This window comes from Vicia villosa, unplaced genomic scaffold (assembly GCF_029867415.1).
Source record: "Vicia villosa cultivar HV-30 ecotype Madison, WI unplaced genomic scaffold, Vvil1.0 ctg.001801F_1_1, whole genome shotgun sequence".
Lineage (NCBI taxonomy): Eukaryota > Viridiplantae > Streptophyta > Magnoliopsida > Fabales > Fabaceae > Vicia > Vicia villosa.
The window spans coordinates 135,144-148,938 of NW_026705734.1; the positions used below are offsets into that span (position 1 = coordinate 135,144).

At 31.7% G+C, this 13,795-nt stretch overlaps 2 protein-coding genes and 1 pseudogene across 2 annotated transcripts; 2 read left to right on the forward strand and 1 right to left on the reverse strand.

Annotated features, from left to right (window-relative positions):
* Positions 1–1,022: 1,022 nt before the first annotated feature.
* Positions 1,023–2,193, forward strand: LOC131636672 (bark storage protein A-like; annotated as a pseudogene).
* Positions 2,194–2,388: 195 nt separating this feature from the next.
* On the reverse strand, positions 2,389–4,496 carry LOC131636651 (DNA-directed RNA polymerases II and IV subunit 5A-like). The gene is made up of 3 exons (XM_058907259.1): positions 4,026–4,496; positions 2,801–2,914; positions 2,389–2,617 (listed from the first exon to the last, which is right to left on the reverse strand). The coding sequence occupies exons 1-3, from the start codon at positions 4,404–4,406 to the stop codon at positions 2,492–2,494; spliced, it is 621 nt and encodes a 206-aa protein (XP_058763242.1). The 5' UTR covers positions 4,407–4,496; the 3' UTR covers positions 2,389–2,491.
* A 5,248-nt stretch (positions 4,497–9,744) lies between these two features.
* On the forward strand, positions 9,745–11,560 carry LOC131636683 (peroxiredoxin-2-like). Its single transcript, XM_058907301.1, has 3 exons — positions 9,745–10,015; positions 10,417–10,496; positions 11,169–11,560. Exons 1-3 carry the CDS (start codon positions 9,861–9,863, stop codon positions 11,420–11,422), a joined length of 489 nt encoding a protein of 162 aa, XP_058763284.1. The 5' UTR covers positions 9,745–9,860; the 3' UTR covers positions 11,423–11,560.
* Positions 11,561–13,795: the final 2,235 nt, after the last annotated feature.

Here is a 13,795-nt window from a genome sequence, read left to right on the forward strand (position 1 = left end):
TTACCGTTATTTGTGCCTCTAATCGCACCTTGATTAGCAAGAACATTACTTCCAATTTGCTTAGTTAATTGAACATAGCTTCCTTCTTCATCCTCAGTCTCAGTCTCAGTCTCGGTCCCGGTCTCGGTCTCAGAGTTGGCCTTAAACAGATGTCTGTTGATTCGAACGAATTGCTTCCTACAATTTTCAGCATGACTATAAGGGCATGTACTCCACTTCCAACTCTTCGTTCTACAGACTTGTCGAAACATAGAAAGAAGTGCTCCAGGAGAGACATTATGACGAGGGCTCCGAACCAAAAACAATTCATTATTAAGCACGGTAACATTCACGGTCATCGAAAGCCCAGCTTCATACGATTTTAAACCCCAAAAGAAATGACTACTAATACCATAGTAATGCGCCACGGTAACTACATAAGGTTTTTCATCTCCACTCTTTCTCTTCTCCTCTACAACAACAAGACTACCCTCCTCTTCACTCCCGTTACACGCGACACTGGTTTTCGTTAACTCTCCCCGACGATCCTTACTCTCGTTAACAAAACTGAATATGCCAGCTTTTCCGAAGTCATCGGTATTAACTAGTTTAAGTAGATTGTTTTCGGCTCTTTCAATAGAAAATTTAACTGGCCCGGGTGGGTTGATTTCGAATCGCGCGAGCTTGGTGGCACCGTCTTTGTTATACGTTGTTTCCAAAACAAGTTGAGCACAGGATGTAATACCTGCAAAATATTCCAACACGAATTTCTCCAACTTGTCGTCTCCGGAGTAACTGTCTATCCTCTTAAGAATCTGTGTAACACTATTTCCAACTATTAAGTACTTGTTAAGGGGAATACTATATTCATTTCCCATGACTAGGACTATGTATCTGCTAAATCTACTACTCTCTGGTTTTTGCACTATTATGTTTTAAAGGAAAATATATAGATGACTTGTAAGTGTTATTTTTATGGCAAGAATATTTAATTATGATAAGATTGGATCTAATTCTGTGCTTTTATATTTTTGTAAAGATAGATGGCATCCAATTCTGTTCCTAAATAAGTTATCACATCTAATATTCTCTTCTTCACCTCTTCTTGCTTAATGTCCCTTTATTGTTAAACGAAAATGTCTTTTTATAGAACTTAAAATTAAACTTTTTTCACAGCAGATAAACCATAGGCACATATTTTCGATTTCATCTACAACATAGAACTCGGGACTATGACGGGACTATGAGTGTGCTCCTCTCATAGTCCCGAGTTCGAATGTTGTTGTAAAATAATATTAGTGCGACTTTGATTAATAAATGTTTCTACTTCAAGTTTAAAATAGATGTATTAATAACTTTTTTGCAGCATGCTAAATAAAATAAGTCGATCTAACTTTTTAATGTAATTGAGCAGAGGTTTGGTGAAGACAGTGGAGATTTTAGCTGAGAATTTGGTTATGTAAAGTTTTCCGATTACAACAACTATACAAAACATTCCAGAGCAAATTTTTCCTGTGGATGGAACTCCTGAAGTAAAGCAGCATGCTTTTTGGGTTCCAGTTGACAAAAATTACTTTGAAATTGCAAGAAAGCTCAAGGTGAGTTCAACCTAATACGCCATCACATTATAAATGTTTTTAGTGCGCAGTAAGGCCGAATTTCAATCTAAACCGTTTGATCGAGATTGGACCTTTTAGACGTCTGCCATTTTCAGTGAAAGTTCATAGTTATATGAGGCTAATTTTTTAGTTATTCTCTGCAGAATGTTGAATTGAATAGTTGTGTTAACAAAACTTGCTTGCCAAGAAAGCCAATTGTGGTGAGAGTAAAGAAGGGGATAAGTGCCAATGTGTTTGTTGATAATAAAGCATATAGAAATCATTTGAACTCCAAATTTGATGCAACTCCAACTGACATGGAAAGTGCTGCTGTTGCCTTAGTGTGTTTTCAACACAAAATACCTTTCATTGCCATTAGGGCATTGTCTGATTTAGCTGGAGGAGGTTCTGCATTGAGTAATGAAGTATCTATCTTTTTATCATTAGCTTCTCAAAATGCATTTGATGTTCTTGTCAAATTCATCTCTTTATTGTAATTTAGTAGCTTTAATGGGTTTCTTGAAGCGTAAGCAAGGGATATTTTTACAGGGAAAAAGAAATAATGTGTTTCGAATTCTCTCTGATGTTGTGTACTCAAAAATAAAAGCACAATGAAATCTACTTATTTTTTTGCTAAAGAAAATCTACTTTCAACGACTTCTCAAAACCTTTGTGGAGTCTATGACATTGACAACCAGAAGCCAATCCAAACTACAAATATAAACAATGCACACCACGACAATAGAAAAAAGTGAGTCAATTTACGCTGCAATATCATGGTTTTCAATAAAAGTAACTAACATCATCAGAATGACAAAAATAAAGGTTATATAAGCACTGTGCATGCTTTGCAGAAACTTTAGTAAGTATACCATATTGCAAAAATAGTGGAGCATAAGAACTCAAGAAAATCCTTATACAACATATCGGTATGTAACATATCTGCCCGCAGTTTCACTTGGCCGGATAATCCTGACAACTTGTCCACGCCTTAGTCCATAATATTTCGCAATAGGATCCGTCATCAGGATTCTAGGTAGCTGAAAAGCAAACGGTAAATATTAGACATATTGAACCATGACAGAAATTTGTAGTTGAATACTATAATTGCAGAAAACCAGACAAATATAAGCATACAAGACCAATACATTATAAGTTCCCGTCTATACAAATATCAGATATATACAAAAATTATTAAAAACAAAAAAGTACAAAACACTAACCTGTGTTTCTTTGACAGTGTATTTATTGAGCAAAGCTTTCTTCTCAGCATCGGTAAGCACCTGATGTGGCGGTACGAGATAGTGCATCGTGATGTTAACGAGAAGTTCATCTTCCTGCACCACAGACAATTACCTCAACAAACGTGAGACTCCTATATTCTCCTGATGCCAATATCAACACGTAAATTCAAAAGACTAAATTGCTCAATACTTACAATATCAATTCGTAAATTTAAAAGACTAAATTGTTTGACACTTATAACTCCAATGACCAAACGGGTGATCTACATCACGGTGATTTAATCCATTAATCCTTAACTTAACTGATTAACCAAATCTGATTACTGCAGGATCTATTAACTACCTCTCTAAGGTTTAGGGTTAGTTTAACTGATTATTTAATTAATCTAATCAAATTATCTAGATAACTTAACATATTAGCTAAGACTCTGTTTGGCAAAGTCATATTTTGAGCTTATAGTTTATCGCTTATAAGCTCATATGTTTAAAAAAAGTCTTGTTTTGGAACAAACATTTCTTCATGAGCTTATAGCTTAGTTCTACTGACTTATAGTTTTTTATAAGCTAATCCAAGTAGCTTATAGCAAATCATTTTTTTCTCTTAATTTGACTCTTGTTATCATAATTGGAAAAAAATTAAATATTAATCAAACATATATTGAGTCATTTTTCATTGATAAGTTAGTTCAACCGCTAACTTTACCATACACTATATATTCAATTAGTTAGCTTATTCGCTATAAGTCATCAACTAGCTTATAAACTATTAGCTATAAGCTAGCTTATCCGCTAGAGAACAAAACCAAAGTCTGATAACTGATCAAGTATATGCTTGATACTCATACTCTCTAATCAACTATCTCATCTCTTAATCAACTAGCTGATTAACCTAATCAACTATCTAATTAACTTCATCAATTATCACCCTTTTTGAGAACCTCTTTGATAGATAATCTCATCTCCTTACGATTATCTAATCAACCTAATCAATAATCTAATCAACTTAACATATTAACTAAGCCTGATTACTTAAAAAGTACATGCTTGATACGCATACTCACCAATCGTACATAATCGATTACCTGATTAATTAAACCAACCCTAAATCCTAAATTCATCGCTCTTTCCAACTACCTTGTTATAAAAACTATATATCAAGCAACATAACAATTTAGGGTTTACAAAGAAAGACAGAAACAATTACCAGAAACACTTCAAGGCGACATTTCGACCCCATTTCAGTAACAGCAGCTCTTCCATAATGCGAAAGCGGAGTCTGACAAACCAAAATACCTCTGGAAACATTCTCTTGAAACATCCTTTGAATGATACATCTAACAGTCTTAACACCGATTTTGGCATCATTCACAAAGAACACATAGATTTTCTCAGAAGGATTGTTTTTGTGGCTTTTGCTAATAAACAGGTCTTCTCTCTTCATGTGATCGCCGAAATTCGATTTGAATTCTTGTCTCGTCATGTCGAGTTCTGTCTCCGGAACAACGTAGTTTCTGTCTCGTAACATTTGTAAAACGGTTTTGTAGATTCTGTGTAGATGCGTTATCTCTTCGTCGGAAAACACCATTGTTGTTCGTCGGAGGATTCAACGTTCGCCTGAGTTCTACGTTTTGTGTATCAATTTGTTAACTCTTTGTTGCTAAACCCTATTGGGTTTACACAGTGTTTGTTTATGTAGGTTTAGAAAAGAGAGAAATAGTGGAGAAAGAGACGGCGAAGAAATTGGATATTTTATTGTTTGGATAGAGGGGAAATAAAGAGAGGGAAATACATAATGGTAATTTTAATAGGTCTATTGTTCTACCCTTTTTTCGGTTAAAACACTTGTAAGGGTGGACTGCTTTTTGAAAGATACCTTATTCACGACGGTGAACGAAATTAAAAAAAAAAGTTGGTTGAAGAGTTTTGTATATTCAATCGTATTGCCTTATAGACTATCTCTCAACCTAGTAACCAATATGAAAGCATTAAGCTTCGATAGTTGATGCAGATACAAAACCTAATTCTATCTCTAGATTTTAGCATCTAGTAGATGAAAAGTTTGGATTTAGTAATGACAAATACCTTCTGAGTATCAAGTAAAAGCCATGAAAATATGTTTTAGGTAGATAATCCAAAACAAGCATTAATCACAAAGAAATCATCAATATTAAAGAGTAAGAAGATTGACATAAAATTTCATGATCACAATCAATACATGAGTATTGGGAAGACTACATCCCCCCCCCCCCAACAAAAGATAAATTAGCTACACTTACTCATTGTCGCTTTACAATGACAATCGAGAAAAAAGACATTGAAAAGCATTTGATGTCGATTTCTTAGACGGCGCTTACACCCTCAATCTTCCTCTTCTTTTCTCTCATGTCGTGATTTTTTATATATTTACATATATGGAGATTCCCCTTCTATGCAATAAAAATCAATCATATATAGATATCACTGGTGCATTTTCAGCTACACATAAGTTTTATACATTTGAAAGGGTAATAAGGAGGACTAAGGATGTTGGAATCATACCTAAAGTGAATGTCGTCATTACACGATTAGATACTATCATAGGACATAGATGGGGAATTAACAAATTAATATTGGGTTGTGATAGTGGTGGCAAGTACAAGGAAGCAAATATTGCAACACAAAGTACTACTAAAAATGTAGTTTGGATTTCAAATTAAGTCAACATCATTTAAAGATGGGTAAATATACAAGATCCATGTAAAATGTGAACTTCAAAATCATAGTTTGCTTGATAGATCTGAAGGTCCTACGTTTGTTCGACTTTTAAGTGTAGATGAACATAAACATGTTGTTGATTTGACAAAGCGTCTTGTTCCACCCAAACACGTACTTATGTCGTTGCAAGAGAAAAATCGTGAAAAATGTAACTCGAATCATGTAATTATATAAACATAAGAGTATGCAATAAAAAGATATCAGAGGTCCTAAAACAGAGATACAACATTTGTTTAAGCTAATTAAGTAAGCATATTGTATGTATATGAGTAGAATAAGAGATTACTCAAATCTTGTAAGATATAATTCTTGGGTCCTCCCAAATTCAGTCTAGTTGTTGAACATTTTTCCTATTGTATTGATTATAGACATCATATACAGTACAATAAATACTGACAACTTTTGTTTCAAATTGTATGTATGATGTCAACTGAGTTGACATTTTTTTGCTGCATTTGCATATATGGAAGTTGAACAGACAGAAAATATTAGTTTGATTTTGGATAAGTTGAAATAATTATTTATTAATGAAAGTAATTAAAGTTGTGTTTTCAAGGATGGCTAATTTTCTTTGTCGATTTTACATAAACAAAATTGTTGGTTCAAAAGGCAACCAACATATAGTTAGTGATACACAAAAGAAAATAAATGTACTGTGGATTTATCTTATATGGTCCATGATGAGGTGAATTATCAATAACGATTGCATCAACTTGAGCAAAGTAACTTAGATGACTTCTCGTAGAAATAGAGTTGTTGTACCATGGATCGATCGAGTGTGACATTTAGGAAACACAAGGAATAATAGGTATCATTAACAACATTTAAATTTGAAATTGTATTTGTTTGATGCTATTTTTCATTTTTGGGTTGAGTCTACTCATTGAATATTAAAGAAAATGTTGGAGAACAGTATAGGTGGCTTGTGAAAATGTTTGGAGAGTATAAATAACAACATGAAATTACAATTGGGCAACATTAGAGCTTATTTTTATAACAGTTTTTATGAAGTTGAGCCCACACACACACACCAGTTCATTTTATGAGAAATTGTATGGATCAATATCAAGAGCTATTCTGAGACATGTTGTTGAAGAGGTAGAGAAAGTTGAGTATATGAAAATCGACATTCAAAATTTTGGTTGTACTCTTAGAACATCATACATTTTCCTTATGTTTGTGAATCAAGAAGATATACATTGGGTATTAATTCAATACCAATAGATTAAGTTCATATCCATAGGAGGAAATTAAGTATATAAGGTTAACAAGAGGTAGACACAGATGTTGGATCCCAAGTAGACATGAGTAATGCAATTAAAGCATTCTGGAGAAGATTTAAGTCACTTGATGATGTATGGGAAAATAATAAAAAATTAGGGTGTGTGAAATTGTTTACCCCACTATGAGTTCAATGTGCCCACCACTTCAAAAAGAAAAATCAAAGGATGAGTGAAGAAAGGGATAAATCAGTGGAATATGATGTGTATCGTGACCCTTCATATCATGACCATGATGACCAAAATCTTATTCTTAAAGATCTTTAAAGAGGGCATGTAAATAAATATATCAATTATCATAGAAATCAGCATCTTAGAAACAATCATCACATGAGCAATCATTATATAAGCAATCATCTTAGAAGGAGTTAATGTTCAAATTTCTTGAACATATTATGCTATAGTTCTTAATCTAACTATTTGTCTATGATAATTAGTGGCTAAATTTTTTGTTGTATAAGGTTAGATAACTTAGAAGAACTTTCTCTTGATATAAAGGTAGAAAAGGTAGTGGCAAAAAATCAGAACTTTCTCTTGATACTAGTATATTTATATCATGGCAACAAGTTGTAAGAGTTTTTTCAAAACTATTTTTTTTTTTTTAGTGTTTTCTTATATTCATCGTTTTTCCCAAGGAAGGGAGTGTTAAGATGATTTAAAAAAGAAAATTTTTGCTAAAAACATTTGACATCTTTGATTTGGGAGAAATCCTTCTATCCCTTCGGGTTGATAGTTAAACAACGTTTTTGTTTGCAAAGGTGACTTATCAGTTGTTGCCTAGATATATTTGTACTGAAAAGCAAGAGTTATATTTACCTACTTAATTTTACCTAAGGTAGCTAATCGTCCACAACATCCTTAGCTAGCCATATTTATGGATTCTGATGATGATAATCATCAAAATAATTTGTTTAAACATGAAGAACTTGTGGAATATCCAAAAAAATTGGATAAACTTAATAAATGGATAATTCCTGCAGTACCTTTAAATCAAATTTATAAATTTGGCAAAATAGATATATTATCTCGTTTTTCTGTAAAAAGTTTAGAACAAACTATTCAAATTTTTTAAATACTAGGATTAATACAAGTTGGTTTAATACAAGTTGTTGTTAAACCTTTGACCTTGCTAGGATTAAATACTAGCATGAATCAGCGGTCAGAAGTATGAATGAGCGGAAGTAGGATCGGAATTTTATTTATTTTAATGGAATTTGGTAGATAAAAGACAGAGTATATAAAAACTTTGTTATATTATTGAAAATTGCATGATTACAAAAGATAAGAAATTTTCTTTATATAGGGATACAAAGGCTTACTATTTAAGCCGGTAAAAGCTACCTAGGATAGTCGGTTACAAAAAACATAGAAGAATTATTAATGTTGGGTACACATTGGGCCCCATCGTCACAATAATAATTCATAAAAAACAAACTATCTTACAAAAGCAGAAAATATTCTTTCACTATTCCAAGAAAAGATGCTTGCATGGTCCAACAAAAGATGCTTGCATGGACCTTCTTTCAAGATAAGATTCTTTCTTATCTTTGCTTTTGTCTTTAGCATTGTTTTTTCTAATAAGATAAGATTTTTAACTTTATTTGTTTTTTGAAATGGGCGACAAGAAGATGCTCTCTTGTCCATTTCTCTTTGTCTTGAGATTCTACTATCTCTTGGCTTTATCCTTTGCCTTTTGGGCCATAGATTGAATCATGGCATCCCAAAAATCTTCAGCAGTAGGGTCCTCTCCTTGGGTTTCTCCTGCCAAACAATCAAAATCTTCAGAAATTTAAATAGTTTGTTCTAAACTTTTTACAGCAAAACGAGATAATATATCTATTTTGCCAAATTTATAAATTTGATTTGAAGGTACTGATGGAATTGTCCATTTATTAAGTTTATCCTAATTTTTTGGATATTCCACAAGTTCTTGATGTTTAATCAAATTATTTTGATGATTATCATCATCAGAATCCATAAATATGGCTGGCTAAGGATGTTGTGGACGATTAGCTACCTTAGGTAAAACTGAGTAGGTAAATATAACTCCTGCTTTTCAGTATAAATATATCTAGGCAACAACTGATAAGTCATCTTTGCAAACAAAAACGTTGTTTAACTATAAACCCGAAGGGATAGAAGGATTTCTCCCAAATCAAAGATGTCCAATGTTTTTAGCAAAAATTTTCTTTTTTAAATCATCTTAACACTCCATTCCCTGGGAAAAACGATGAATATAAGAAAACACTAAAAAACATTTTTAGTTTTGAAAAAACCCTTACAACTTGTTGCCATGATATAAATATACTAGTACCAAGAGAAGAACCTACATACTTAGTTTCTTCTAAGTTATCTAACCTTCCACAACAACAAAATTTAGCCACTAATTGTCATAGACAAATAGTTGGATTAAGAACTATACCTTAGTTTTGCAACCAGGTGATGATACAAGAAGTATGAATCAGCGGTTACCAAAAACTACTTTTAGTCCCTATTAAAAAACATAAAGTGGACATTAGTCTTAACCCAAAAAAAAATCGATACGAATAGCCGGACTAGTGGCTCACCTGTGGTGGGTCGAAACCTATACGAATAGCCAAAAAAAAAATTAAAAAATTTTAATAACTTATAAGTCAAAATTTTAATAACTTATAAGTCAAATGTATTTTATCTAAATCTCAAGCAAAATACATAAGACTATTAATACTCTCTACTTATGATTTTATTTAGAGTAAGTAAATCACACCTCCTATAGTTTTAATTATATGGGATACGTGTGTGTGATTTAGCGGGGGTTACACGTTTGAGTTCTCAATTATAGGTCAATTAATCTCTTTCTATTAAGCTTAACATAAATAAATAAATAAATTCTTTAGGACAAGTTTGTATTGTAGCCACACTCTCACTACCACCACCAGCCTATATAACTAGGGTTTTACATGCGGAATTATCACATCCTTTGACTCATTTCAATTCTCAATTTTTCAGTCTCAAAATCATCTTCAATGGCTCCAATCACTGTAGGAGATGCGATTCCCGATGGCACCTTAGCCTATCTCGATCAAGAAAACAAACCCCAATCCGTTTCAATTCATTCCCTCTCCGCCGGCAAAAAAGTCATCATCTTTGGTGTTCCCGGTGCCTTCACACCCACTTGCAGGTTTACCCCTTTTCATCATTTTTCTTTCAAATCTTACCCTAGAAAATCATAGTAACTGAATCAGCTTCATGGGCACCTTCGATTCACCTTTTTTATCCATAAAGTTTTCATTTTTATTCAATTGATTTCTGTTTTTTTTGTAGAAATGAAATGTTACTACTTTGATCTATGATAATTTTGATTTGGGGTACTCAAAATTGTCTTTTTGTTTTGTTGAATTTTATTTTGTTGGATCTAATTTAATTTCTCTTTTTGAGTAAATTTTGGAGATTTTAAGGATAGTGTAACATCATGGTTGTGAATGTTTCACTTTTTACAAGGTTGTCTTTATGAAGGAGAAGAGGTTATGTTAAGAGTATTTCAATATGAGATCTAATTTTTTTCCCTCTTTTTTGGAACAGTTTGAAGCATGTGCCTGGATTCATTGAGAGAGCAGAAGAATTGAAAGGAAAGGGTGTTGATGAAATCATCTGCATCAGTGGTAAAGTTTCTACTCATCTTTGATTATTGTTTTATTGCATGTAGTTCTTAATTCTTAGTTTTTTCAACTTTCATGTTCAATTTTAGATTCATGAATGTTTCAAAATTGGGTTTTCTTTCATGGATTCTAGGTGGCATGTTACTTGATTTGTATTGTATTTACTTGATTATTGATTGTTGATTTGTTTTTAATATATCTTGAAAACTAAAAGCTTTCTTACAATGGTTTGAATTTTGTAATTGTTTAACTTACAATTAAGATTGAACACATCTTAGATTTTCTTTTGCATGTCTTTAAATGATGTTGTGACAAATTTTGGGCCGTGTGCGATATCCCGCTCTGTCCTTTTGCTAAATGATGCTGTCATGGATTGAACTTGGTTACAAGCTTGGTGTCATGTGGCAAATACTATCCGGCATTTCTTGGATCTAGATTGGATGATCCATATAGTTTCTTTAGTAAATTGAAATCTACTTTGATATCTTGATAGTATGATTTCAATCCAACGATCATTGCATTATGCCGAATGCTTGAACATGGTGAATAATGACTGCATACAATCTGAAATCGTCAACAAACAACCATGTTCTATAGTTGTGATGCTGATGATCAGATTGTTGAAGATAAATTGTCTATGAAGTAGCTAACTTATGAATGGCTTTGATTTTGTAGTGAATGATCCATTTGTGTTGAATTCATGGGCCAAAACATTCCCAGAGAACAAGCATGTGAAGTTCCTTGCTGACGGCTCAGCCAAATACACTCATGCACTTGGGTTGGAGCTTGACCTCAGTGAGAAAGGCCTCGGCATCCGCTCGAGGAGGTTTGCTCTTTTGGTGGATGACTTGAAGGTGAAGGTTGCGAATGTTGAAGGTGGAGGAGAATTCACCATTTCAAGTGCTGAAGAGATCATCAAGGCTCTTTGAAGTCCTTAATGAATGTTTTTAGTATTTTGGATTCCAGAACATAATAATGGATGCATTTTGTGTGTAATGTTGTGTACTCTAGAAAAGGACATGATATGTTTGCATATGATGGAGAAATAAAATTGCTTGTTTCAAGTATGTGTTGGTATAGGCTAGTGTTGTTTGTGATAGGGACTTTGGTATTATGAGGTGTCTATGTTACATTAAGTAAAATGAAATGTTGTGAGTATTTCATCACAATATTTGGCCTAATGCTTTAGATGTAAAACATAGATTGGAGTTTCCAATGCTTCGATATAAATCATAATATTTGGCATACTCTACATAATTGGCATGAATAATTGGACCATTAAACTCAAAATTAGCAAGAATTGTGTTATTTTAATTAAAATAAAATGAATTCATTTATTAAAATTGGTAAAATATATCAATAATAGTACAAGTTAACTATTTGCCTCCCGCAAACCTTAAAAGAACAATAACACTTTCTTGATTTGGTGTCATTCGGTTTCAACTTCAGAATATGTTGGTATGTGCCACGTCTTTTGCATCTCATTGTTACAAATGTATGTCTTCTATCAGAACCTTTATCAGATCTCCTAATTATAACACTGAACCCAAGTTTGACGACATGTGTGCAGATCCATTGAAGCACATGTTCATGCTCAACAAACTTCTGTATTGAAGCATATGTTCATGCTCAACAAACTTATGTTTAGTTGTAAATTATTTACAAACATCCACATAAGCAACAATTGGTTTAGCATCCACGTTGACATAACCCATTTTAACATCATCTTTGACATCAGTTGGTTTAACATCGTCCTCAATTTCATCTGATTTAACATCTACATACACATTAAAATTAAGAAAAGTATCGGAAGTACCATATCTACAATCAAGCATAATATAAAAACAATTTTAATATTCAAACTCGACATTGACAATATCCGAATATGCATTTTCAGAGCATATGCAACATACTTCGAAGATACATCTCCAAACTCAACGTTCATTTCTACAAAAAAAAATTAATTAATGCAAGTAGCGTAGAAGAAAAAACATATTCTTTACCTGAAATTACAACTTTTGCTTTTTTTTATGTGATAAAACACGAAAATGTTGTATTGGAGTGCAAAAGTTAATTGAGAATGAATGAAGATTTTTAAGGTTTTTGATCGAATAATTGTCTTTGATCGTGAAGAAAAATGTAAAAGGGTGTTGCTTTATTTATTTTCCAATTTAACACTTTTGGAGATGCATCTCCGAATTTATCACTTATTTAATTAAGAGTGACTCACTTGCCACATCATTTATCTATGTTTGAAAACACCATAAGATGGTGATTATGAAAATACATCTCTAAAATATTTTTTTTATATAAATGAGAAGTGACTCACTTATCATACCCTTTATGTGTAGATTGAATGCGTTCAAACGTACATCTTCAAAATATAAAACATATAAAACAATAATTCGAGTTTCTAATTTATTCACCCCTACCCCATAGTTGGATAAAGAAATGCCCAAAATTAAATTAAGTGACACAAATGCCGCCCAACACGTGGACATCAATGATTTAAAATAAAATTCATTGGCACTAAATCTACTTAATATAAATCTAAGGTTGTCATGATGACAATCTTGGACACAAATCTAACCCTAAATCTTACGTGGCATTATATAGAAAGCTTAATTCCTATGTGGCATCTTTAGAGCAATCCTAAGTAAATCTTAATAGTAATAATAATCTTATGTGGCATCTTTATAATAATAATAATAATAATAATAATAATAATAATAATAATATAAAATAATAATAATAATAATAATTAAAACCTAATAATAAGTAATAATAAAAATAAAAATATTATTATTCTTCATATTTCTATTTCAATTCCAATTCCAATTATAAATTAATTTATTAAAACTCATAAAATCATTTACATTTCTATTACAAATATAAAGGGTATTTTATTTATAAAATGTATTATAGTTATAAAACTCTTCATTCTTTTAAATTTAATTAAAAAAATTAAAAAAAATATTTTCATAATTTCTAAAATTATAAATAATATACTACAATAATAATAATATAAAAAAAACCCATTAATAATTACAATATCACAAAAAAAATTAAAAATTAAAAAAAGTCAAATAAGAATAATTACTATATTATTCATATTTTCATTTAAATTTTGAATGACTTAGTTTTTTAAAATAATAAATACAAATCATATATCACAAATATAAAATGTATTTTAACACCTAATTATGATAAAAAATATTCACTTATTGATTTATCAAATTCATATTTAAATCTACTTTATAATTATGATAATTTTAATTAAAATATCTATCACTTGGTATTTT